The 23664-nt window shown below is 33.3% G+C and overlaps 1 protein-coding gene across 1 annotated transcript in view; it reads right to left on the reverse strand.

The window, feature by feature from the left end:
• Nucleotides 1-458: 458 nt before the first annotated feature.
• LOC134824471 (uncharacterized) overlaps nt 459-23664 on the reverse strand; it is a 62849-nt gene continuing 39643 nt past the window's right edge. Inside the window, exons 7-30 of the mRNA XM_063836375.1 lie at nt 23106-23188; nt 22913-22982; nt 22439-22595; nt 22049-22170; nt 21618-21752; nt 21370-21462; nt 20919-21010; nt 20641-20697; nt 11355-11416; nt 10856-11005; nt 10508-10579; nt 10309-10402; nt 10030-10153; nt 9284-9388; nt 6053-8799; nt 3927-3985; nt 3290-3350; nt 2909-3007; nt 2633-2756; nt 2264-2492; nt 1914-2071; nt 1637-1744; nt 1380-1484; nt 459-1256 (exon numbers count right to left, since the gene is read on the reverse strand). Coding sequence (XP_063692445.1) covers nt 838-1256; nt 1380-1484; nt 1637-1744; nt 1914-2071; nt 2264-2492; nt 2633-2756; nt 2909-3007; nt 3290-3350; nt 3927-3985; nt 6053-8799; nt 9284-9388; nt 10030-10153; nt 10309-10402; nt 10508-10579; nt 10856-11005; nt 11355-11416; nt 20641-20697; nt 20919-21010; nt 21370-21462; nt 21618-21752; nt 22049-22170; nt 22439-22595; nt 22913-22982; nt 23106-23188 — 5525 coding nt within the window. The 3' untranslated portion in view covers nt 459-837. The remainder of the gene's footprint in view (nt 1257-1379; nt 1485-1636; nt 1745-1913; nt 2072-2263; nt 2493-2632; nt 2757-2908; nt 3008-3289; nt 3351-3926; nt 3986-6052; nt 8800-9283; nt 9389-10029; nt 10154-10308; nt 10403-10507; nt 10580-10855; nt 11006-11354; nt 11417-20640; nt 20698-20918; nt 21011-21369; nt 21463-21617; nt 21753-22048; nt 22171-22438; nt 22596-22912; nt 22983-23105; nt 23189-23664) is intronic.

The raw sequence follows: 23664 nt of genomic DNA on the forward strand, positions 1-23664 counted from the left end.
CTAGGTGCCGCTAACTAGGTGCCGCTAACACAAGTGACAGGTGGTGCCGCTAACTAAATATGTACAAAAAGATCATACAGAAAATCTGAAAATTCATAAACATAAACAAACTTTATTGCGTCCCGTCAACTTGAAAATAGATAAAGGGAAATAAACTGCTGCATATTTTCGGATGGCAGTGTTTTTTAGCGCCACTTTCTAAGCTTAAAATGGTTTTTGATTTTGAAATACGAATGGTTCCGTTGTTAAAAGTCTCTCGATCTCATATAAAAACCTTGTTATTCAAAATGTAACTTCCATTTTGAGAATTATTTATCAAATAGGGGTCGTTCACATATTAAGTAATTAGCCGAGGGGGGGGGGGGGGGGGTTTCCGAATGATTAACGCTAGTGTAATTTTGACACAATAGCTATGTGTAAAACTGATTACGGAGGAGGGGGGGGGGGGGGTAAAAATGTTCCAACAAATGATTACGTAATATGTGAACGACCCCATAATAGAAATACTTTCGGTCAACGCGAACGAAATGTATTAATCCAACTTAAAGCTTCATATGCAATCCTCAGGGGCCTGGGACAATTGTCCATGATAATTGCACCTCATACGTCATGTAACATGTAAATTCCTTTGCAATTTGTCCAAATTAGTACCAAGTACACTTGCTCCTAATTCGTTAGTCGAGAACTGACCAAAAGAGGAAACGAACAAATTTGGTCGAATAAATGGAATAAACAAATCTTATATTCTGAACTGTAAACATGAACTTAAAATTGTGATAATCAAATCTCCATCTTTACTCCATGCATTTTATAACTATCATTATTATAATTTCGTCCTCAATGAGAATACATTCGCAGATCCATGAGTTTGCAAAATTCCTCTGTCCATACGCTCTGAACGAAACGCTTGCTTCGGGGGTTTTTTAGGTTAGCGGCAGTTTTTCTCGCAATCTGATCTCCCTCACGCGTGACAATTAACGCGTTATCACTCGCTGACACTGGTATTTTCTTAGCACCCGCTGATTTACTACCGACTCGTGACACTGAATTATCACGTGCAGAGCTACCGCGCGCGTCACGTGACGTAGATTTATCACGTGTAGGATGATGCGAATCACGTGACTGAGATTTTCTGATTTTGTCGCGTGATCTGCTGGGAGGTTTATTCTTGTTGGGTAAGGATGTGATGGTGGTGGAGGAGACGCTTGCCATGTAGGGTGAATTTGTTTCACTACTCCACCTCTTCATCATACGACCTGGGACAGGTTGTATTACTAATCGATCAATTATCAATTAATTAATTACCAATTTTGCCATTATTAACCGTTGATTATTTGTAAGATCTGTCGCAATTGAATTCATTTTATTGAGGATCGAACCTTTTGTTTTGGCTGTTGAGTCATCAGTCGTTACAGACATCTTTCTAGAATCGTTACGTTTGTTCAGGCGGTTTAGTGCCTCATTTATAACAGTTCTTGAAACACCTAGTGGTAAGGATAAATAAATAAAATAACGTTATTAAATAAGAAAAAATAAATACAAATTCAAATCTGGTCGACTGAGGATGAAGAAGTGAGGAAGATTATCAAGTTAAGGTAAATTCTGTTTGTCTGGGTGAAAGTGAAACTAAACGAACCCGCAGTTTTAGGTCGGTTCTGTTTGCCAGAATCTCCTGCACCGCTGCTGATATAGCTACTGTAACCACTGCTTACTGTTCCTATACTTTGTTTACTGCTTATCGTTCCTGTAAAGTAACATGTTATTTTATCTTACTTTTATTTCATTTTTATTTCACTTTTATTCACTTTTATTTCATTTTTATTTCACTTTTATTTCACTTTTATTTCACTTTTATTTCACTTTTCTTTCACTTTTAAAAGTTGTACTCCCTCCCTTAACTCCCACGCACGTACCCGTACTCTGTTTACTGCTGCTTTTAGCCAGGGTCGGTGTATCACGTGATTTGTCACCTTTCCCAGTTGGGTCACGTGGTGTTTTGGGGTTGTTAGATTGACGGTCTTTGGAGGACTTTTGTGTCGAAGAAGAAGATGGTTTTGTTTGTTCCTTTGGGCTGACGTAAGGGATGTGTTAGATTATAAATATTCATTAACCTTTAATGTTTCTGTATTAGATAGAAAGATTCGCTTAATATAATAGGTTTTATGAGCTCTGCAGATTTGCTTTTCTTTCATGTCAAGCATGCAGTCAACTGCAATACATACAAACAATAATGATTATTATTTTGTGATTATCCTTTACTTACGGTTTTAGAGCGGACGTTGATATTTTTTCCTCGCTCGTCTCAGCTTGGTTCGTAACGCCAAGTGACTTCCTAGCCTCCTTCCTTTTAATAAGAGAGTTGATATCCTCATGTTTAACCTCTCCGAGAAAGAGAGCAGAAGAGGGGTGAGCGGTGGTGTAGGAGGTCAGGACCGTCTCTAGATCAGGCTCTTCTACCACGGAGAGGAACTCTTGTAGATCTCCTTCGTTTACTGGTTGAAAGGGGTGTCAAAACGTAAATATTTAAATTTAAAGTAACAGTTTAACTACCAATTAAAACTGATGCGAATTTTATGAACTAAAAAATCAAAAAATGATGTCGTTCACACTTCAAGTTTATTCATTGGCGCACCTGGGTCGGTGTCATCTTTAGACTGCAGAAGTAATTTCCTCATCAGAGCTTTCTGGGCTAGCTGCTGGGTTTCCTTGCCGTATATGTGGATGAAGTCTCCTAACTCCTTGGCCAGGATTCGTCTCTGATATAAAGTATGAAATAGCACTTGATGAACGAATACTGGATTAATATTATGATAATCATCAAATATTTATAAGGGTCAGATGATGATTTTATCTGTCAACTATCTATCTAATAATATTATTCACAATACAAATTCTGCTAAAAAATCACCTGGTCAGAAATGGGAAGTTTTCTGCTCGGAACGATAACTCTAAACACTTGTAGGTGAAGGTTAGCACTAGCTCGTTTCAGGAACTTGACAACCGTATCCTGTAAGTAGTAAGTGTAGATAGGTTGTGCGAAATTTAAAAAAAGTTTTATTGATATAATAGTACTTTTTTAAATTTTTTAAAAGTATTTTAATTTAAAAAGTATGTTTAATCAATAGATGCGGTGTGGGGGAATTAAAGGAGGGCACCATAAAAAAAATATCTTTCAACCCTTTAAAAATTCACTGTTTCCCTCCCATCAGGAAATAAAAGGGTTGGGAGGAAAGAAAATAAGGAGTTAAAAAATATGGATTATGGAGTAAAGATATGGATTAAAACATACCATTTGCCCTTCATACGCGTGATCGTCATTTTGTTCGCCCCAATCCCCGTTTAGAAATTTCCTTTTCGGGTTGGGGAAAAGGGATGTTGCAAATAAATCCCTCGCTTTTACTTTCCGCGTTAAAAGTGCAATTATAAAAATTTAAAATTTGGGATGTTTTGAAAAGTTTTTAAAAACTGCAGTAGGGCCCGTAAAAGAAATTAAATTAAATTTTAAATTTTTATTAAAATATTAAAAATATTATTTTAAAAATATTTTAAAAATATTTATAAATATTAAAAAATTTCGGGCAACAGGGGAAAACCTTCTCCACTTCGGTGGGGGATCGAATGGAGGAAGGGGGGAAAACCCTTTTTGGGGGGGGGTGCGGGTCGGGTGCAGCTAGCTCCTGTTTGGAGAAAGTCATTATGTTAGTTATAATATTATATCAATTTTTAAAATAATTAATGGGAAACCCAAATAGGGGTTTTGTTTCCCCTTTTGGTGTCCCAAATACAATGTATATATAGCAATTATATGTTCATCATATGATTACATATTCAGCGTCCCACAGGTACGTTTCGCCACTGTTCACTACTCACTGTATATGTAAATATGTATGTTGGGTATTCCAATATGAAACGTAAAATAAACAAACCTCTGACAAATTTGTTTTCTCCTCTGGTTTATTTCCAAGACTGACTGTGCTTCGACCGCCTGAATACAGCAAATTGTTAATCAATAACAAGTTACAAGAGTACACGACATTTTTAGATCCATAATTAATTATATCTAAACTCAAACTTAATTTTAACTCAATCTTCACCCAATTTTAAGTTTTAACTAAATAACAACTTTGTAAAACTTAACAAACCTTTAGCAGATTTAGCTCGCGGGGCTTTCGTCCTGTTCTGTTTTTTAACATCTGAGTTCAACTGGTTAACTTCCCAATACAACCACAAATTTAAATGTCACACTTTATGTTTATTATAGAGCTCACGTTTTTATTTAAGAGTGGATTTTTTTGCCGGCACCTGAGCACCTCATTTGAAATTTTAAGTTGATCATTAAACTAATGGATTTATACCAGTTGCTCAGTTGTAGTGGGAGGTTCATTATTTATTGACTATTTTTTCACTAAACTGATGAAAATAAGAAACTAATTTTCAAACATAAAGATCTATAAATCTGACGAACAATCAACATTCAACATCTTTGCAATGGAAAACTCAAGAAACCCCAATCTTGTTAATGTTATCAAGCCCCAAGGCTTAATTACACATCTTTAATTATAAAACAATTTCAAATCTTATATCAGATCCAGTCATAATAGTTTTTAATCCGAAAAAAGCGATCACAGACGGATACTAATTGATTAAGCGAGCGATAAGAAATGTCCACGTGATGAGAATCTGATACACTTTATATCATCTAAAATCAACGGCGGGGGGGGGGGGGGGGGGGGGGGCTTATTCGTATTCACACGTGACAGCGATTAACCAATCAGCTTTTAGTATTGGTAAATCAAAACCCACAAATGTGGCTCACCTCCTTACCACACAGTATTAAAATCTTTAATGTTATACTTATACATGCTTAAGTATTCTGTTCAAAATCACGACATAATTCTTAACTAATGCCGTAAAGTCTATCAATTGAACTTAAGGGTCCTCAACTCCTAAGAAATTGAAAAATTGAAAGCTCTGATTGTTTACTGATTGATCACTGATCAGCGGTAGAAAAACGGAATAATTAAGTAAAGTTAAGATAATTCCGAAAAGCTGATCTTAAAGATTCGCCTAAAACATTTTTAGAATTTTTATTTTATTAAAACCTATAAAATTAAATGTTGCCACAATGGGCAATCTGAGTATACTTCATTTTGCATTAAAAGATTTAACTTTAAGATAAAGTCTCTGATATTTTTGTGAAACTTGGTTTCGAGATAGCAGTTGACCAACAAACTAGGACCGGTGACCAAACTTTTGAGGGGGTCCCGGACCCCAGCCGCCAAACGGTGCGGGGCAGCCACGCCCATATTTGCTCCAAATTAGGCCCAATTTAGCTAAATACCCTGAACATATCCAAAACCCAGATTTTAGGTGCTCTACTTGCAGTAGCTGGTGGTACCCTGAACAGCTGAACTCGTATATGAATTTTCATCAAGATTGGGAAAAAAAATGACTGAGTTATGAACCAAAAACCATATACCCATATTTGGGCATACGCACCAAATTTGATCGATTTTGGCCCATAAATTGGTCAAATATCAATATTTTTGAATGAAACCAACTTTATATGGAAGGTAAGCTTATACTACACATTTTCTATGATTATCAGCTCAGTGCCTACCTAACTGTGGATTCTGTGTTCAAATAATCGCAAAAAATTAACAAAATCGCCCATATCTTAGTTCGTGATATTTGCGAAACTGATTTCGCTCAAAACAATGTTCAGGTTATTTGGCTATATTGGGCCTAATTTGGACCAAATATGGGCGTGGCTGCCCCGCAGGCACCGTTTGGCGGTTGGGGTCCGGGACCCCCTCAAAAGTTCGGTCACCGGTCCTAGTTTGTTGGTCAATTATCTCGAAACCAAGTTTCACAAAAAATCAGGGTGAACTCCCCTTAATCTCAGAATACTATAATTAATTAATTAATTGATTAACAATACTCCAATAAGTAACACTTCTACACCAACTCCGTACCTATATGCTTAACAAAACTTAGATTTTATATGTACACATAATTTATAAACATAAACATATTTATAAACTTTCTAAACGACATTACCAACCAACATTCTATTCCTATTTAAAGCTAGATCACTGTTAAAGTAGTTCACAACCCTTCTCTCCTTATAAAGATTCGGTAACGAATCTTTGGTTTTCGAGTTTGATGCCAAACGCTGAACTGATATCTTGGAACTGTATTCTTCCATCCTTCGTCGGAGCGCAGCATGACGTGGTCCCAGGGACTTCTTGCGGCTGTCTTGCGGCTGTCTTGGGACTGTCGCGCGACTGCGTTGCGGGGGTCGGTAGCGAGCGTAGGACGAACCGTAAGGACTTGCCTCGGCAACATTCCTGGAGCGAGCCGAGGGTCGGTTGTTACTCCGTACCGTCTCAGTCTGAACCACTATGTAGCCGTTACCATACGGGGATGGTTTAGAGGATTTGGTTTCGGATGCGGCACTGGCTTTCCGGGTTGCTGCACATTTCTTAGAGGAAGCCACAGAGTTGCGGCTGCGAGAGGATTTTGGCTTGTACTTACCGGATTTAACAGAGCCTGCTTTGTCGTTATCCCGAGAGTTGGGTCTCTCAACAGAAACATGTTTTCTCTTCATGTTTAATAGGTTGACAGGAGAGCCGTACCCAGAGTCAACCACCTCTAACTTAGAATGGGAGTTCTCCTTTTGAGATTTGTAGTTATCAGAGGTTATGATATCAGGGGAGATAGTTTTCCGGGGCACTGGAGGAGATTTGGGCTCATTTATTTGCTCTACTTGCATGGGTTGAACGTCATCTTGGGAAGAAAAAAGTGAAGTTTTAGAACTACTCCGAGTTGTTTGACTATCCGAAGATGATTGGGAGGTTACCGAGATATCACTATCCGCTAGGGATATCTCAACTTTACCGATCTTGGTTTTATTAAATAGAGCCTCGGATGTACGGGGAACTGTAACAAGGATTGTCATTCTGTCGTTGTTCATAGTGCGCGAGACCGTGACGTCGCGTGGGGAGACCGTGATGTTGTCACGTGTGAACACAGACACATTGACACCAGTTTCCTCGGTTGTGGAGGTGTTTTGATTGTCCGGTTCTCGGATTGGCTCAAGGTCTGGTTGGATGGCTTCTGGGATGGCTTCAGCGACTTGTTTTGTTACGCAGTCGTTACAATATAGCCCTGGGGCGTCGTAAGGATCTACTTTCTTAGATTCTACTTTCTGAGGTTCCTCTTTCTGAGATTCCTCTTTCTGTCTCTGAGGTTCCTCTTTCTGAGATTCCACTTTCTGTCTATCTTCTCGATCATTTGCGACTACTTTGGTTTCCTCTGTTCCTGTTTTCTGTTTCACTCCCTGCATGTTTGCCTTCTGTTTAGTTTCCAGAGAAGCACTCTTCCTAGAATCAGTGGATCTGCGGCTGCTGGCAGACGATGGTCGAGCCTTCTTCTTTCTTGCTTGCTTCAGCTCTGTCCCTCCAGATTGAGCAAGTTTTTGCACCGAGTTTTGAGAAACAGTTTTCTTGATCTTTGTAGGTTGCTGTTTTTGTGGCTTTTCGTTGACGTCGTCCACTTTTAAAGCTTTAGAGCTCCTGTTTAGGGTGGAGGAACTACCTTGGGGATTCTTTGAGAGGCTGCTCTTGCTGGCTACCTTTGTCAAAGAAACTTCACTAGTCGTTCTTCCTTCCTGTTTCTTACCACCCTTTTTTGGTTTTCCAGTTCCTTTGGTGGTAAACTTTTTGCTTTCTGCTCCTTTTTGTGTTCCGGCGTTTTTCGCTTTGTTTCCTTTACCTTTTACCTTTTTTATAGGCACATCATCAAAACTAGAATGTAATGAAGTCTGACAACTGGCAGGGCGAGTACCCCTCTTTTTCTGCTCTTCCAGAAACTTCGCATAAGTCAGAACTGTTCCTGGAGCAATCTTCTTATACCCGAAATCTAGCTGCCCCTGCTTAATGATCTCCACTCCGATTGCCTTCTCCGTTTTAGGAACCCTTCTCTCGGTGGGAATCTGTACAGCTGGTCGCTGAGGGATTGCTGGTCGGGTTGGTTCCCTGGAGATATAAGCGGTTGATAACTTCTGCCGAGAAGTGAGGCTAGGGCTCTTAGTAAGAGACTGCCTGGAGTCATATCGCTGATGACGCGGGTCGACATTCTTTGTTCGGTCACTTTGGTACCTTGGTTTAGAAGAGGTCACGGTGTTTCCACTGGTGATAGTTTTATTGCTCGACAACATATCTGGTTGTGATCTATCCAGAGAGTGACGATCTGCATTCCTTCCTTCTTGGCGCCAGGGTTGCTCCTGAGGACGGTTGGTCCGTCTTTCGGTCCCCATCCTGATCTCATACCCTCTCTTCTCTACCGGTTTGATATCAGACGGGAAGGCACGCAAAGTCAAGGACCCAGGACGTTCCCTTTCTTTTTGGCTCGAATCCAGCATCATAGGGCCCCTCTCCTCAAGCCTTTTCTTCGCATCACCACTTCTAGGACGTTGAGGCAGGAGCCTGAGTACACTCTTAGAACACTTCAAATCAACCAGATTCACCTTGCTGTTCGTCTTGTTCATCTGGTCAACATACACACTGTACTGAGCCACCCTCTCCTTCCTACTCAGAGGTAACTCGAACGTCTGAGTTTTAGGGTTGAAGGTGGTGTAGGTTGGTGTGAAGACAGAGGTGTGTCTGTCGTAGGAGGTAGAGGAGAAGGGAGGAGAATATATGGGGTGGTAGCACTCTGGGAAGGAGAGGGGCCGGAGACAACCTCGTCTGATTCCAGCTAATATCTCCACGAGGGGTCGGGCGTCTGTGGGGATATCTGGATCCGTGTTAGATTCAGTGAGTTTGGTAGGAGTGCTAACACAATCAGATGCGGGGTATATTTAGAGAAATAGAAAGAATGCTGGAATGTAACATTGAGACGGGTGTACGATTATGTTTCAAGATAAGAAGAACGATCTTAGATGGAGTTATGGTTTAGCCGAGAGTTATTTAATAAGAACTTGAAGAAAAGATGCTGCAAATAAATCAAACTACGAATTTCAGAGAAACAGAAATGAAATATCAGAATAAGTTTAACATGTACTATGTGCATTAAAAAGAAATGACACAAATCAAGGAAAAGAAACACAAAACAACAAATTCTAGCTTCACGAAATTAAAACAAAATTATAAAGCTTCACAAAACGAAAGTGAAACCCACAGAAAATAGCTTCACAGAACAAAAACAAAAGTGAAACCCAAAGAGAAACTAGCTTCACAGAACAAAAGAAAAAGTGGAGAAAACAGAAAAGAATGTAAACCTGGGGAATCAATTGCGGAGTCTGGAGAGCATGCTTTATTCCCTGTATCTTTTAAAGTTTGGGTCGCAATAGTCCTCCTTATCCCATCAAACTCGCATGAATATACTGTTCTTTTATTAGGCCCAAGGTCTCTAATTACATGCACGCATGGTCACGTGTGTTTATTTATTGGCAGGTGTACTTGTTTATTGTCACGTGGCCAACAGTAAATAATCACATGAACGATGAATGCAAAAGTCAGGTTTGCAAATCGAAACGCCAACAATTTTCCTTAAAACTTTAACTAAACACTTTTAGAAAGTATCAATGAAAAGGTAAAACGGGCGAAAGGATTAAAAAGGCTGTTTCAGCTGGGAAAGTGCTGTTCCAGTTTTTCACTGCATCATCTTTGACAAGATTGTTTCATGGTTTTGAATCAGCAGAATTTAGACTATCGCATGCGATCAGGGTTCAAACTTCAGACCTTTTTATAGTACATCACCTTTGTTAATAAACAGATACAAGGCATAAGGGCGAAAATCAGGTATGATAGCGGATATTTGGGATAATTGAAGTTACATTTTGATTTTGCGACTGTCTGCAGTCTTCGGACACATAATGAGAAAGAAAATAATAGCTTAATCAGCGTGTTTAAACAAGTATTTAGTTTTTGTAGCTCTGTTAGAAGTGAAATAAACATTGAACAGTGTAGCTTTGCAAGAAGTGAAACATAGTGAAATAAACACAAAAAACACCACGTAACGAACCTGAACTAGTCTCTGTATCCAGCTCATCCCTAGTGGTGGTGGTGTCAGTGGTGTCGTCAGGGAGGTCAAAGTCCGGGGTTATGGCATCTACCAGCGCGTCCGGGGGATAGTCCTCTACTGATCCCTGACAGAGAGAGAGAGGTCACGTGATGAATTTCTGTGTGTCTGTTTGTTTGTATGTCAGACTGAGGGTCGATGGTATGGTGCTTCTTCGGTTGGTAATTAGTATGTATTCCTGTTTACTTCTTTGATTGTCTGTTTGTCTGTTTAATATCTCACCAGTGGTTGTAAAGACTTCTCGTATCTGATGTATCTGTCTTTAACCCCAGTGTAAATAGTGTTGTGTGTTCTGTTCGCACTGGAGTTCATGTCCCTGAAATTGAGGATGAGATGAGTTATGGTGGATAGTAAGATAATTAATTAACTGATCTATGTGAAATTATTAGATTTAATCGCTGTTTTTTTATTATAAACTTACCTGAACTTGTTCATAGAGACGACTGCTGAGTTCGGTCTGCTTTTCTCTTTCGATCTGTGCGTGAAGGGGAATCTCGAAATTAGTATTTCAGTATACAATTTAAATTACTAGAAATAATCCGGGCTAATTAGTATTTTAATTAACTTATTAAAATTATTCAGGCTTCTGTAAACTATATTCTTAAAATCATAACATAGGTGTCAGCTATGTTCGCTTGTTCTTCTCAGAAATAAGAAAACAATTGTGCATGTGACATGCTTGTTTATGTTAATCACAATAAGCTATATTAATTACTTCTTACAGCTTAATATCTGCTAACTGCTAACTAATTATCATGCTAATAACTACCTGTTAGGATAAAGCTGTGAATGTAACATGAAGTTATAGTGGGTCTTGTTCTCCAGAAACTGACTGTACAGATCCCACGACTCTTCAGTGGGGAACACTCTAGAAAAAGCTCCCTTTCTCACGAACTCTTCTTTAGTTTGTCGTACCAGCCTAGGAAATTGTTTTATGAGTCGGTTAATTAACCTATTAATTAATTGGTTAATTATCCCATTGATTGGATATATTATCTCTGCGATGGGCTAAGACTATGCACTTCAAGTAAAAAAGCAAAGCAAATTTAAAAATTCAAAATAATAAATGGATAAATCTATTTTCTCATGGTTTGAACGCAATCAGGGCGAATCTTTGATCAACATATAAAGATATTTTTGAGGAAGTTTCAAGGCGCCAGATTTTGGTCGATGATTTGTACATTATGTTTTTTCTTACAGTGAGTAAGTGTTCAGTGTTTTATTAAATTTGTTGTTAAATTTTATTAAATTTATTGTTATGTTTCTACCTGAGGTCTTCGTTAGATAGCGGAGCTGCGTTTGTGCCGTCCACTGACATGGAGTACGATCCCTGTAGTAGTATCAGTGTAAGAAGTGTAGTTTAATTAATAAGTATAGGTTAACTGTAGTGTTAGTGTTAGAAGTGTAGTTTAATTAATAAGTATAGGTTAACTGTAGTGTTAGTGTTAGAAGTGTAGTTTATTTAATAAGTATAGGTTAAATGTAGTGTCAGTGTTAGAAGTGTAGTTTAATTAATAAGTATAGGTTAAATGTAGTGTCAGTGTTAGAAGTGTAGTTTAATTAATAAGTATAGGTTAAATGTAGTGTCAGTGTTAGAAGTGTAGTTTAATTAAGAAGTATAGGTTAAATGTAGTGTCAGTGTTAGAAGTGTAGTTTAATTAATAAGTATAGGTTAAATGTAGTGTTAGTGTTAGAAGTGTAGTTTAATTAATAAGTATAGGTTAAATGTAGTGTTAGTGTTAGAAGTGTAGTTTATTTAATAAGTAAAGGTTAACTGTAGTGTTAGTGTTAGAAGTGTAGTTTATTTAATAAGTATAGGTTAACTGTAGTGTCAGTGTTAGAAGTGTAGTTTATTTAATAAGTATATGTTAAATGTAGTGTCAGTGTTAGAAGTGTAGTTTAATTAATAAGTATAGGTTAAATGTAGTGTTAGTGTTAGAAGTGTAGTTTAATTAATAAGTATAGGTTAAATGTAGTGTCAGTGTTAGAAGTGTAGTTTAATTAATAAGTATAGGTTAAATGTAGTGTTAGTGTTAGAAGTGTAGTTTAATTAATAAGTATAGGTTAAATGTAGTGTTAGTGTTAGAAGAGTAGTTTATTTAATAAGTAAAGGTTAACTGTAGTGTTAGTGTTAGAAGTGTAGTTTATTTAATAAGTATAGGTTAACTGTAGTGTCAGTGTTAGAAGTGTAGTTTAATTAATAAGTATAGGTTAAATGTAGTGTTAGTGTTAGAAGTGTAGTTTAATTAATAAGTATAGGTTAAATGTAGTGTCAGTGTTAGAAGTGTAGTTTAATTAATAAGTATAGGTTAAATGTAGTGTTAGTGTTAGAAGTGTAGTTTATTTAATAAGTAAAGGTTAACTGTAGTGTTAGTGTTAGAAGTGTAGTTTATTTAATAAGTATAGGTTAACTGTAGTGTCAGTGTTAGAAGTGTAGTTTATTTAATAAGTATAGGTTAAATGTAGTGTCAGTGTTAGAAGTGTAGTTTAATTAATAAGTATAGGTTAAATGTAGTGTTAGTGTTAGAAGTGTAGTTTAATTAATAAGTATAGGTTAAATGTAGTGTTAGTGTTAGAAGTGTAGTTTATTTAATAAGTAAAGGTTAACTGTAGTGTTAGTGTTAGAAGTGTAGTTTATTTAATAAGTATAGGTTAACTGTAGTGTCAGTGTTAGAAGTGTAGTTTATTTAATAAGTATAGGTTAAATGTAGTGTCAGTGTTAGAAGTGTAGTTTAATTAATAAGTATAGGTTAAATGTAGTGTTAGTGTTAGAAGTGTAGTTTAATTAATAAGTATAGGTTAAATGTAGTGTTAGTGTTAGAAGTGTAGTTTAATTAATAAGTATAGGTTAAATGTAGTGTCAGTGTTAGAAGTGTAGTTTAATTAATAAGTATAGGTTAAATGTAGTGTCAGTGTTAGAAGTGTAGTTTAATTAATAAGTATAGGTTAAATGTAGTGTTAGTGTTAGAAGTGTAGTTTAATTAATAAGTATAGGTTAAATGTAGTGTCAGTGTTAGAAGTGTAGTTTAATTAATAAGTATAGGTTAAATGTAGTGTCAGTGTTAGAAGTGTAGTTTAATTAATAAGTATAGGTTAAATGTAGTGTCAGTGTTAGAAGTGTAGTTTAATTAATAAGTATAGGTTAAATGAAGTGTTAGTGTTAGAAGTGTAGTTTAATTAATAAGTATAGGTTAAATGTAGTGTTAGTGTTAGAAGTGTAGTTTATTTAATAAGTAAAGGTTAACTGTAGTGTTAGTGTTAGAAGTGTAGTTTATTTAATAAGTATAGGTTAACTGTAGTGTCAGTGTTAGAAGTGTAGTTTATTTAATAAGTATAGGTTAAATGTAGTGTCAGTGTTAGAAGTGTAGTTTAATTAATAAGTATAGGTTAAATGTAGTGTTAGTGTTAGAAGTGTAGTTTAATTAATAAGTATAGGTTAAATGTAGTGTCAGTGTTAGAAGTGTAGTTTAATTAATAAGTATAGGTTAAATGTAGTGTTAGTGTTAGAAGTGTAGTTTAATTAATAAGTATAGGTTAAATGTAGTGTCAGTGTTAGAAGTGTAGTTTAATTAATAAGTATAGGTTAAATGTAGTGTCAGTGTTAGAAGTGTAGTTTAATTAATAAGTATAGGTTAAATGTAGTGTCAGTGTTAGAAGTTTAGTTTAATTAATAAGTATAGGTTAAATGTAGTGTTAGTGTTAGAAGTGTAGTTTAATTAATAAGTATAGGTTAAATGTAGTGTCAGTGTTAGAAGTGTAGTTTAATTAAGAAGTATAGGTTAAATGTAGTGTCAGTGTTAGAAGTGTAGTTTAATTAATAAGTATAGGTTAAATGTAGTGTTAGTGTTAGAAGTGTAGTTTAATTAATAAGTATAGGTTAAATGTAGTGTTAGTGTTAGAAGTGTAGTTTATTTAATAAGTAAAGGTTAACTGTAGTGTTAGTGTTAGAAGTGTAGTTTATTTAATAAGTATAGGTTAACTGTAGTGTCAGTGTTAGAAGTGTAGTTTATTTAATAAGTATATGTTAAATGTAGTGTCAGTGTTAGAAGTGTAGTTTAATTAATAAGTATAGGTTAAATGTAGTGTTAGTGTTAGAAGTGTAGTTTAATTAATAAGTATAGGTTAAATGTAGTGTCAGTGTTAGAAGTGTAGTTTAATTAATAAGTATAGGTTAAATGTAGTGTTAGTGTTAGAAGTGTAGTTTAATTAATAAGTATAGGTTAAATGTAGTGTTAGTGTTAGAAGTGTAGTTTATTTAATAAGTAAAGGTTAACTGTAGTGTTAGTGTTAGAAGTGTAGTTTATTTAATAAGTATAGGTTAACTGTAGTGTCAGTGTTAGAAGTGTAGTTTATTTAATAAGTATAGGTTAAATGTAGTGTCAGTGTTAGAAGTGTAGTTTAATTAATAAGTATAGGTTAAATGTAGTGTTAGTGTTAGAAGTGTAGTTTAATTAATAAGTATAGGTTAAATGTAGTGTTAGTGTTAGAAGTGTAGTTTATTTAATAAGTAAAGGTTAACTGTAGTGTTAGTGTTAGAAGTGTAGTTTATTTAATAAGTATAGGTTAACTGTAGTGTCAGTGTTAGAAGTGTAGTTTATTTAATAAGTATAGGTTAAATGTAGTGTCAGTGTTAGAAGTGTAGTTTAATTAATAAGTATAGGTTAAATGTAGTGTTAGTGTTAGAAGTGTAGTTTAATTAATAAGTATAGGTTAAATGTAGTGTTAGTGTTAGAAGTGTAGTTTAATTAATAAGTATAGGTTAAATGTAGTGTCAGTGTTAGAAGTGTAGTTTAATTAATAAGTATAGGTTAAATGTAGTGTCAGTGTTAGAAGTGTAGTTTAATTAATAAGTATAGGTTAAATGTAGTGTTAGTGTTAGAAGTGTAGTTTAATTAATAAGTATAGGTTAAATGTAGTGTCAGTGTTAGAAGTGTAGTTTAATTAATAAGTATAGGTTAAATGTAGTGTCAGTGTTAGAAGTGTAGTTTAATTAATAAGTATAGGTTAAATGTAGTGTCAGTGTTAGAAGTGTAGTTTAATTAATAAGTATAGGTTAAATGAAGTGTTAGTGTTAGAAGTGTAGTTTAATTAATAAGTATAGGTTAAATGTAGTGTTAGTGTTAGAAGTGTAGTTTATTTAATAAGTAAAGGTTAACTGTAGTGTTAGTGTTAGAAGTGTAGTTTATTTAATAAGTATAGGTTAACTGTAGTGTCAGTGTTAGAAGTGTAGTTTATTTAATAAGTATAGGTTAAATGTAGTGTCAGTGTTAGAAGTGTAGTTTAATTAATAAGTATAGGTTAAATGTAGTGTTAGTGTTAGAAGTGTAGTTTAATTAATAAGTATAGGTTAAATGTAGTGTCAGTGTTAGAAGTGTAGTTTAATTAATAAGTATAGGTTAAATGTAGTGTTAGTGTTAGAAGTGTAGTTTAATTAATAAGTATAGGTTAAATGTAGTGTCAGTGTTAGAAGTGTAGTTTAATTAATAAGTATAGGTTAAATGTAGTGTCAGTGTTAGAAGTGTAGTTTAATTAATAAGTATAGGTTAAATGTAGTGTCAGTGTTAGAAGTTTAGTTTAATTAATAAGTATAGGTTAAATGTAGTGTTAGTGTTAGAAGTGTAGTTTAATTAATAAGTATAGGTTAAATGTAGTGTCAGTGTTAGAAGTGTAGTTTAATTAATAAGTATAGGTTAAATGTAGTGTTAGTGTTAGAAGTGTAGTTTAATTAATAAGTATAGGTTAAATGTAGTGTTAGTGTTAGAAGTGTAGTTTATTTAATAAGTAAAGGTTAACTGTAGTGTTAGTGTTAGAAGTGTACTTTATTTAATAAGTATAGGTTAACTGTAGTGTTAGTGTTAGAAGTGTAGTTTAAATAATAAGTATAGGTTAAATGTAGTGTTAGTGTTAGAAGTGTAGTTTAATTAATAAGTATAGGTTAAATGTAGTGTTAGTGTTAGAAATGTAGTTTATTTAATAAGTATAGGTTAAATGTAGTGTTAGTGTTAGAAATGTAGTTTATTTAATAAGTTTAGGTTAAATGTAGTGTTAGTGTTAGAAGTGTAGTTTAATTAATAAGTATAGGTTAAATGTAGTGTTAGTGTTAGAAGTGTAGTTTAATTAATAAGTATAGGTTAACTGTAGTGTTAGTGTTAATAAGTATAGGTTAAATGTAGTGTTAGTGTTAGAAGTGTAGTTTAATTAATAAGTATAGGTTAAATGTAGTGTTAGTGTTAGAAATGTAGTTTATTTAATAAGTATAGGTTAAATGTAGTGTTAGTGTTAGAAGTGTAGTTTAATTAATAAGTATAGGTTAAATGTAGTGTCAGTGTTAGAAGTGTAGTTTAATTAATAAGTATAGGTTAAATGTAGTGTCAGTGTTAGAAGTGTAGTTTAATTAATAAGTATAGGTTAAATGTAGTGTTAGTGTTAGAAGTGTAGTTTAATTAATAAGTATAGGTTAAATGTAGTGTTAGTGTTAGAAGTGTAGTTTATTTAATAAGTAAAGGTTAACTGTAGTGTTAGTGTTAGAAGTGTAGTTTATTTAATAAGTATAGGTTAACTGTAGTGTCAGTGTTAGAAGTGTAGTTTATTTAATAAGTATAGGTTAAATGTAGTGTCAGTGTTAGAAGTGTAGTTTAATTAATAAGTATAGGTTAAATGTAGTGTTAGTGTTAGAAGTGTAGTTTAATTAATAAGTATAGGTTAAATGTAGTGTCAGTGTTAGAAGTGTAGTTTAATTAATAAGTATAGGTTAAATGTAGTGTTAGTGTTAGAAGTGTAGTTTAATTAATAAGTATAGGTTAAATGTAGTGTTAGTGTTAGAAGTGTAGTTTATTAATAAGTAAAGGTTAACTGTAGTGTTAGTGTTAGAAGTGTAGTTTATTTAATAAGTATAGGTTAACTGTAGTGTCAGTGTTAGAAGTGTAGTTTAATTAATAAGTATAGGTTAAATGTAGTGTTAGTGTTAGAAGTGTAGTTTAATTAATAAGTATAGGTTAAATGTAGTGTCAGTGTTAGAAGTGTAGTTTAATTAATAAGTATAGGTTAAATGTAGTGTTAGTGTTAGAAGTGTAGTTTAATTAATAAGTATAGGTTAAATGTAGTGTTAGTGTTAGAAGTGTAGTTTATTTAATAAGTAAAGGTTAACTGTAGTGTTAGTGTTAGAAGTGTAGTTTATTTAATAAGTATAGGTTAACTGTAGTGTCAGTGTTAGAAGTGTAGTTTATTTAATAAGTATAGGTTAAATGTAGTGTCAGTGTTAGAAGTGTAGTTTAATTAATAAGTATAGGTTAAATGTAGTGTTAGTGTTAGAAGTGTAGTTTAATTAATAAGTATAGGTTAAATGTAGTGTTAGTGTTAGAAGTGTAGTTTATTTAATAAGTAAAGGTTAACTGTAGTGTTAGTGTTAGAAGTGTAGTTTATTTAATAAGTATAGGTTAACTGTAGTGTCAGTGTTAGAAGTGTAGTTTATTTAATAAGTATAGGTTAAATGTAGTGTCAGTGTTAGAAGTGTAGTTTAATTAATAAGTATAGGTTAAATGTAGTGTTAGTGTTAGAAGTGTAGTTTAATTAATAAGTATAGGTTAAATGTAGTGTCAGTGTTAGAAGTGTAGTTTAATTAATAAGTATAGGTTAAATGTAGTGTTAGTGTTAGAAGTGTAGTTTAATTAATAAGTATAGGTTAAATGTAGTGTCAGTGTTAGAAGTGTAGTTTAATTAATAAGTATAGGTTAAATGTAGTGTCAGTGTTAGAAGTGTAGTTTAATTAATAAGTATAGGTTAAATGTAGTGTCAGTGTTAGAAGTGTAGTTTAATTAATAAGTATAGGTTAAATGTAGTGTTAGTGTTAGAAGTGTAGTTTAATTAATAAGTATAGGTTAAATGTAGTGTTAGTGTTAGAAGTGTAGTTTATTTAATAAGTAAAGGTTAACTGTAGTGTTAGTGTTAGAAGTGTAGTTTATTAATAAGTATAGGTTAACTGTAGTGTCAGTGTTAGAAGTGTAGTTTATTTAATAAGTATAGGTTAAATGTAGTGTCAGTGTTAGAAGTGTAGTTTAATTAATAAGTATAGGTTAAATGTAGTGTTAGTGTTAGAAGTGTAGTTTAATTAATAAGTATAGGTTAAATGTAGTGTCAGTGTTAGAAGTGTAGTTTAATTAATAAGTATAGGTTAAATGTAGTGTTAGTGTTAGAAGTGTAGTTTAATTAATAAGTATAGGTTAAATGTAGTGTCAGTGTTAGAAGTGTAGTTTAATTAATAAGTATAGGTTAAATGTAGTGTCAGTGTTAGAAGTGTAGTTTAATTAATAAGTATAGGTTAAATGTAGTGTCAGTGTTAGAAGTTTAGTTTAATTAATAAGTATAGGTTAAATGTAGTGTTAGTGTTAGAAGTGTAGTTTAATTAATAAGTATAGGTTAAATGTAGTGTCAGTGTTAGAAGTGTAGTTTAATTAATAAGTATAGGTTAAATGTAGTGTTAGTGTTAGAAGTGTAGTTTAATTAATAAGTATAGGTTAAATGTAGTGTTAGTGTTAGAAGTGTAGTTTATTTAATAAGTAAAGGTTAACTGTAGTGTTAGTGTTAGAAGTGTACTTTATTTAATAAGTATAGGTTAACTGTAGTGTTAGTGTTAGAAGTGTAGTTTAATTAATAAGTATAGGTTAAATGTAGTGTTAGTGTTAGAAGTGTAGTTTAATTAATAAGTATAGGTTAAATGTAGTGTTAGTGTTAGAAATGTAGTTTATTTAATAAGTATAGGTTAAATGTAGTGTTAGTGTTAGAAATGTAGTTTATTTAATAAGTATAGGTTAAATGTAGTGTTAGTGTTAGAAATGTAGTTTATTTAATAAGTTTAGGTTAAATGTAGTGTTAGTGTTAGAAGTGTAGTTTAATTAATAAGTATAGGTTAAATGTAGTGTTAGTGTTAGAAGTGTAGTTTAATTAATAAGTATAGGTTAACTGTAGTGTTAGTGTTAGAAGTGTAGTTTAATTAATAAGTATAGGTTAAATGTAGTGTTAGTGTTAGAAGTGTAGTTTAATTAATAAGTATAGGTTAAATGTAGTGTTAGTGTTAGAAATGTAGTTTATTTAATAAGTATATGTTAAATGTAGTGTTAGTGTTAGAAGTGTAGTTTAATTAATAAGTATAGGTTAAATGTAGTGTTAGTGTTAGAAATGTAGTTTATTTAATAAGTATAGGTTAAATGTAGTGTTAGTGTTAGAAGTGTAGTTTAATTAATAAGTATAGGTTAAATGTAGTGTTAGTGTTAGAAGTGTAGTTTAATTAATAAGTATAGGTTAACTGTAGTGTTAGTGTTAGAAGTGTAGTTTAATTAATAAGTATAGGTTAAATGTAGTGTTAGTGTTAGAAGTGTAGTTTAATTAATAAGTATAGGTTAAATGTAGTGTTAGTGTTAGAATGTAGTTTATTTAATAAGTATAGGTTAAATGTAGTGTTAGTGTTAGAAATGTAGTTTATTTAATAAGTATAGGTTAAATGTAGTGTTAGTGTTAGAAATGTAGTTTATTTAATAAGTATAGGTTAAATGTAGTGTTAGTGTTAGAAATGTAGTTTATTTAATAAGTTTAGGTTAAATGTAGTGTTAGTGTTAGAAGTGTAGTTTAATTAATAAGTATAGGTTAAATGTAGTGTTAGTGTTAGAAGTGTAGTTTAATTAATAAGTATAGGTTAACTGTAGTGTTAGTGTTAGAAGTGTAGTTTAATTAATAAGTATAGGTTAAATGTAGTGTTAGTGTTAGAAGTGTAGTTTAATTAATAAGTATAGGTTAAATGTAGTGTTAGTGTTAGAAATGTAGTTTATTTAATAAGTATAGGTTAAATGTAGTGTTAGTGTTAGAAATGTAGTTTATTTAATAAGTATAGGTTAAATGTAGTGTTAGTGTTAGAAATGTAGTTTATTTAATAAGTTTAGGTTAAATGTAGTGTTAGTGTTAGAAGTGTAGTTTAATTAATAAGTATAGGTTAACTGTAGTGTTAGTGTTAGAATTGTAGTTTATTTAATAAGTATAGGTTAACTGTTGCATTATTTACGTTATTAATAGTTTTATTATTAGGTATTTTTAACGTTGTATAGTGTTTATACTTTAATATAAGGTTAGTAAAAGTGGAAATATGTTTTTTTATTGGTAAAGTCAGGGAAAAATTTGAATTGGTTTTGCACCGATTATTAAGCTTGTCTGTGTGTCTGTACGTTTGTACTTTGTATGTTTGGCACGAAACATTGGTACAAGGATCAACGTCACAGAAAAAAGAGTTAAGGTTTGAAAGTATATTGTCTTATTGAGAATACGAAAAACATCATGAAACTATAGCAAACAAAGTACCTCTAAACCAGTCTAGGTCTAGTGGAATTAAAATATATAACGAAATCAGTCGGGAAATCTGCTTTTGTATGTTGTGTTTGTTGACAATCACAAATTCTTGAGGGAAAAGTTACAACGAAGTTGATAGCACGTCACTGTAGCAATGTCTATCACAGTTCAGGAAATAAATCCTTGTGTTTGAACAGAGATAAGTACAGCAGCACGTCAAACCTTAATTTCCGGATTAAACTGTGTGTATGTGTAGGGTTGAACTTGCGGCTTTGCCTTCTGCAGTGGTGAATGAGTGATCACGGGACTTGAGTGAAATTTTAGAAATTTACAAGAAATATGATGTTTTTAGGAGTTGATCTTTTAGGTGAAAGAAAGGTTTGGAAACACGAGAAACGAATCATTATCATAAACTAAAACACACAAAAATAATTTGAAAATATATACATATATTTTCAGTAACCCAAGAAAACATTTTAATCGTTTTAAAATAAACTCACGTTAGACTTCTTCCGTCCAGTGCTCCCGAACTGATCTCGTCTACTATACGGATCTAGAGCTACTACACCAGCTAACGTCAGCATATGGCTCACTGGAGGGTACGACATATTAAATCTAGTGCTACTACACCAGCTAACGTCAGCATATGGCTCACTGGAGGGTACGACATATTAAATCTAGTGCTACTACACCAGCTAACGTCAGCATATGGCTCACTGGAGGGTACGACATATTTAATTAGTTAGTTGAGCAATTGACTGAGAATTTTAGTAGATAATTATGTTGAATTATCAAGTAGGAATGGGAAAACATCCTCGAATGAAAAGAAATCCACACTCCACAGGTACTGATAAATGGTCAAAAAAGTTAAATTGTATTATTAAAAGAATGAAAATGATTCCAACTAAGCGAATTAATCTTGTACTATAACATGGAGATTAATTAATTTACCTAGATTAGACTTGATCTTGAGATCAATAGGAGACTCGCAGGCTAAAGAAGGAGAGAGATTCACCTCGAGTAACCAAGGTTTCTTATCTTCATCTAACGGTACAAGGAGGTAGTTAGTACACGAGAGAAAAGGAAACTTTTGTGTTAACTCTGCTTCCTTTCTCCTTGTACGATCAATGTTATTATCAATATTCGCCCTAATATAATTATCACAGCTTGAAAACATTATATTTCAACTTTTGACCCACCGAAAATAACGTCAAAACCAAAGAGCTCAAAGCAGTTTTCTCGATGAGGAAGAAACATGCGACACGCATTTGCAATTGGAACCTCCGCAGAAAGCAACGTCTTGATGATCAGGTCCTCTACACGCATCATCATAGCTGGGGGAGAAGTTTTAGCTGTTCTGAAACACAAGGAAATATTTTTTATCCCTATTACTTATAAACTGGTTTATAGACCGTCAAGCTATTGAGTCGAGTAATTTGCACGCTAACTAAACCGAAATTAATTTCCAATTGAAACAGTGCGGCTGTGTTTAAACACAGTGATAGATAAAGCACAGCAAAGTTAAAATTATGACAAGAAATTCACCAACTCTAATCAAATCACATTACATTTTCTAGATAATAATACTGGATTAGTAATAAGTAATTAATTACTGAATTAGTTAACTAACTTGCTGTATCGTATCCCTCACTCTTAAGATACCGCAGTAGTGCTGACATGGACCACTTGTTGCCATAATCCTCTATATCCGGGTCACTGCACTTCACATAACCCGCATTTTTCTTGTTAACGCTGAAAAATATTTTAATTTTGATAATAATATTTTACATTATCAACAATCAATAATTTAATTCAAACTCAACAAGGACAAATGAACATGTCGCAGGTCGATATCTAACTAATAATATTGTTTTATAAGATTTAAAACATTTTCCCCTCCGAAGATCAGCGGGTCAGACAACGTACACATTCTAACAAGAGATTAAAATGTGCCCAAAATTTCACCTGAAGGTATACATTTTTTGGACAAATGATGAAAACGATTTTAACAATATCAAACCTGTAGTTTGTGAGATGCATGAACATATTGTTAAGGTTGAGGGGTGACCCGTCATATCGCACAGTGGAGAACCGAGCTAGGCCCTCGTTGAAGATGTATATTCGTAGAGGGTCAAACGAGGTCACCATAACGTATATCCGTAGATCAAACTTGAAGCCTGGGGAGTTAATTATTATAATCAATTAATTACTGATTGATTATTTAAATGATTGATTGTGAGTCCAGCAAAAGTTTTGTTTAGTAGCAAACTTAAATAATCTGTTTATTATATTTTGTAGACTACGGGATATTTTTTGAAGACGGTTGGCAGATAATTTAGCACTCACCAGATATATTTCAATGATATTGAAACAAAGTTAGATTATATTGTAATAGTAATTACTTAATTAATAGTTGGTCGGTGATAAATAATGAAATTATCTTTTCATTTAAAAATGCTATTCCTAAAAAATGTAAGCTTCATCACAAACTCACCATCTACAAGAAGGGGGTTACTGATGTATTTACATACGACCACTTGTTCTTCCAGGTTCACTTGGTTCGGCTGGAAAATTCAAAAATATAAAACAAATTGTAAAGTATGCATGCATTTTTAAAATTTAAAATTTTAATGTTATTATACAAAAATATAGCGAGCTAATTGTTAATTAGAATGGTAAATACTCACATGGCTGATGATACTGATCCCCCGCCCGCGAGAAGAAGCAACAGGTTTAGCAATCCAGAAACCTCGTTCTCTTTGGAAACAGGCTGAAATAGTCGTTTTATAAACATGGCAGGTGTCAGGTTACATGAATCAAAATATAAAGCGTCACGTCCTGTATATTATTTTGAATGATTACTATAGATTTAAAACGTACGAAGGCGCGCGCAAAAATAACGAACGTGATTTTCTGATACTCACTGCTGAAATTGAACTTTAAACCAAAATAGTTTTTAGCGCGCTCCTAAAAAGTGGTGCGCCGCGAACAAATTGCCACCAAAGGACATTTCTGATTAGCGTTTAATCAATAACGCATGCACTGGACTTGCAAAATATTTTTGCAGATTGGAAAATTATCAATATCTGAAATGAGCAATTTGCTTCATGAACACATTCAATCGTTTCACATCCACATCAAATTGTTGACAATTAAAAAGGTCCTTTGCACCACGGCATCAAATTATGATTAAAGATATGTTGTCCAAATTCCAAATGTCATTCATAATAAGCAAATTATTAGTAG

This window comes from Bolinopsis microptera, chromosome 12, assembly GCF_026151205.1.
Source record: "Bolinopsis microptera isolate Bmic1 chromosome 12, MBARI_Bmic_1.0, whole genome shotgun sequence".
Lineage (NCBI taxonomy): Eukaryota > Metazoa > Ctenophora > Tentaculata > Lobata > Bolinopsidae > Bolinopsis > Bolinopsis microptera.